The following is a 3,305-nucleotide window of genomic DNA, read 5'->3' as shown; positions in this document are numbered from 1 at the left end:
TCAAGATGAACTTGTATTGAACCTCACTCTGATACCACTTGTTAAGATCGAAATAATTAGATGTCATCCGGAAACTAGTAAAGCAAATCTTGAACGATGATAAATCAGATAACAAAAGAGAAATATACCAAAAGAGACACTAACAGTTAACGTTGTTCGGTCAATTGACCTACTTCTACAGGAGGATATAAGCAATCCACTATATAAAAGAGAGTGCAAAAATATCGAGAGAATAACCTCACAAAGAAACAAACACAAGTGACAGGCTAACACTTGACCCGAAATTCTCCCCTTAAACTTAAATTATTTCTAAATATAAAAAAGTAATTATTTTCTTAACCGAATAAAAAAATATTCACACTTTAAATTGAAGGAACACTACAGCAAGCATTGCGTACTCCAAACAGTTGTTGGGTTTTAACTGGACTTGAGAAAATTATGGGGCCCAAACAAAAGGTGGGGCTGAGCTGAAGTTAGGAGTGAAGCCCGTAGAAGATTCCTATTGACAGTGTCCTAAATTTTCTCCTAGGAAGCTTGACTTGTAGATTTCGAATCCGCGAAACACGTTTGATTTCAAAGCATGTAGAAAGCCCTAGAATCTTCTATCTGGGTTCAATGCTTTTATACATATTATTACTACCAAAAATCAGGAGAATAATTCCAGTTTGAAGCCATCAGCATTCTCGTTTTTCCAAATCGGTAAGTTTTACAATTCTTTTCTATTAATCATTCAATTTCACCTCATTCTTGAACTATTTTGCGTCAGTTCTTTGAATTTTATGTAAATCTTAATTTTTTAATTTGCATCTTATGTGATCTGATCTGAATTTAAGGCAATCGCAAGCTATAGCTCTTTCCTTTATCTGTATAGGAACATTTGTAGTATTTCACAATTTATTAGGTTGAATTATGGTTATAGATAATTCAGCTTTACATCATTGTACAAGGGGCACGATTATAATTTAGGTTTTCTTGTTGTGCGCCTAATTTCCCGTCCAAAAAGCTATTTTTAATTCAATTTCAGGGTTATAGCAATTAGTTGGATATTCGATTTAGCAAAATTTCCCTTTACAAGTCACTTCAAACTTAGAGATTTTTTCAATGACTTAAGAAATGAAATAGAAGTGAAATTCTTCCTTTCTAGCTTGGTTGATCCATGATTTACCTTGCGTTTTTTCGTTTTCGAAAAATGTATGGATCAATTTCGATTCTTTCTTATTCTCTCGACTATTTTGTGAGTGTTTTTGCTTCAGCAAATTTCCAGGCTGTATATATGAATTGGAGTTAGTGATTTTATAGTTGTAATATATCATTTTAATTTAGTTTTTTTTTTTCATTTTAATTGTATTATATGCTCAAGCAAAAGAAAAAAGTTCTCATTTTTAATTGTATTATGGCGGATATCATGTTTAAGGTTTCTGCTTTTTTATGCTGATCTGCCATTCATCCTGTTTATCTGGATTTTGCTAATCTCATTTGTAGTGCCTTTTGACTCTATCTTTTTTTATTTTTTAAAATTTTTATGTTGTGTGCGAGGAATGTTGGTTGCTGATATTGTAACTAATCCTGGGTTCCTCCTGATTGACAGGTGAAGTGCATATCTGTGTGCCAATAAGAGATATCTGGTGAAATGCAGAACTCAACTACCAGTGCATATGAGAGTTCTTCTTCCTCAGGAAATAGCAGCAATGATGCTGGTGATTTTGAATGTAACATCTGTTTTGAATTGGCACAAGACCCTATTGTGACACTTTGTGGTCACCTCTATTGTTGGCCATGTCTCTATAGATGGCTACGGCTTCACTCACAATCCCATGAATGTCCTGTTTGTAAGGCCCTTATACAAGAGGAGAAGTTAGTCCCTTTGTATGGCAGAGGGAGGACTTCAACTGATCCAAGATCGAAACCAATCCCTGGGGTTGAAATTCCTAGCAGGCCAGCAGGGCAAAGACCTGAAACAGCTCCTCCGCCAGTATCCAATGCTTTTCCTAATCTCAGTTTTGGTCATGTGGGAGGATTTTTTCCAGGAGCAACTGCTAGTTTTGGTAACTTTACAATGTCTGCTGGTTTTGGTGGGTTGTTTCCATCGTTGTTCAGTTTTCAGTTTCATGGATTTCCCAGTCTAACTGCATTTGGTGCAACATCTAATTACCCATTTGGATATCCTCCTGCATATCGTGGGGTGAATGTTCATAATGCTGCACGGCCAGCCCAAGGACAGGCAGATAACAATCTGAAGCTTATGTTCTTACTTGTTGGATTTCTTGTGTTCCTATGTTTGTTTAGTTACTGAATAAACTTTCCCTCTTCATCTCAGGCAGCTGGTTCCTGATACTAGTATTAATCATTCTTAATTGTTGTAAATATGTTGAACTTTTGCACTCATGATAAATTTGCTACATAAAAAGGAACTGATGTGATTAGCGGATCCTGAACTTCGCATTTTCCGTGTAACATATTTTTTTCCCCTTAAGATGTGTGTGATAAGGAGTACGAGTGCTAACCTAGTTTTTCCTTTCCCTGCGGAAAAAAGGTATTCAAGAAGCCTCTAGTCGAATATTTGATTTATATGTACATGTACCTTTTATTTTATACCTCATTCCCGGTTAGCCATTTTACTTTTTCTTTTCTTTTCTCAAGTTGGTGTTTCATACTTACAGGGCCAAGTGTGGCTCCTCTTACGTGATAGTTAGTGTATGATTTGCTGAAGTAATGAGTTATGAACTAATTATAATGGTGATTAGTGGGACAACAATTATGGCTTGTTTTCGTGTCTACATCGTTTTTGTGTATGTAGATTGAATGTGATTGTGAAGACTTCGCTGTGAAAGATGAAAAAAGTGTGGCACTTATGTATGTGGATTTTGCCGGCTAATATGTTGGTACAGCACATGAAAAAAGACTTCAGGTTTGGAGAATCTCTTGCTGCAATGTTTGATGGCAATTCCTCCTTCAATGGCCTGATCCATAAGTGACATAATTGACGTTTGTAAGCAAACTATATTTGTTTAACCATTACCAGTTTAGAGTAATAGCTTGTTTGGACAAGTTTTTTTTTAGCCAAAAGTTTTTTTTCCAAAATTTAAGGTGTTTGGCAGCTTTTGGAAGGAAAAAAAATGCTTTTGAAGAGAAACATGAGCAGTTATGGAGAAGTAGAAAAAAATAGCTTCTCCCCAAAAGTGCTTTTTTGAAAAACACTTTTGAGAAAAATACACTTAGAAGCAGTATTTAAAAGCTTGGTCAAACACTAATTGCTGCTCAGAAGTGATTTTCAAATTAATTAGCCAAACACAAACTGCTACTTA

The 3,305-nt window shown here is 35.4% G+C and overlaps 1 protein-coding gene across 1 annotated transcript; it reads left to right on the top strand.

The window, feature by feature from the left end:
* The first annotated feature begins 502 nt into the window (after nucleotides 1-502).
* LOC107764326 (uncharacterized) lies at nucleotides 503-2,428 on the top strand. The gene is made up of 2 exons (XM_016582883.2): nucleotides 503-699; nucleotides 1,589-2,428. The coding sequence occupies exon 2, from the start codon at nucleotides 1,631-1,633 to the stop codon at nucleotides 2,291-2,293; it is 663 nt and encodes a 220-aa protein (XP_016438369.2). The 5' UTR covers nucleotides 503-699; nucleotides 1,589-1,630; the 3' UTR covers nucleotides 2,294-2,428.
* Nucleotides 2,429-3,305: the final 877 nt, after the last annotated feature.

The sequence above is a fragment of the Nicotiana tabacum genome, chromosome 17 (assembly GCF_000715075.1).
Source record: "Nicotiana tabacum cultivar K326 chromosome 17, ASM71507v2, whole genome shotgun sequence".
NCBI lineage: Eukaryota > Viridiplantae > Streptophyta > Magnoliopsida > Solanales > Solanaceae > Nicotiana > Nicotiana tabacum.
Note: the sequence above shows the minus strand (reverse complement) of the source record. Positions and strands in the feature narration are given on the sequence as shown.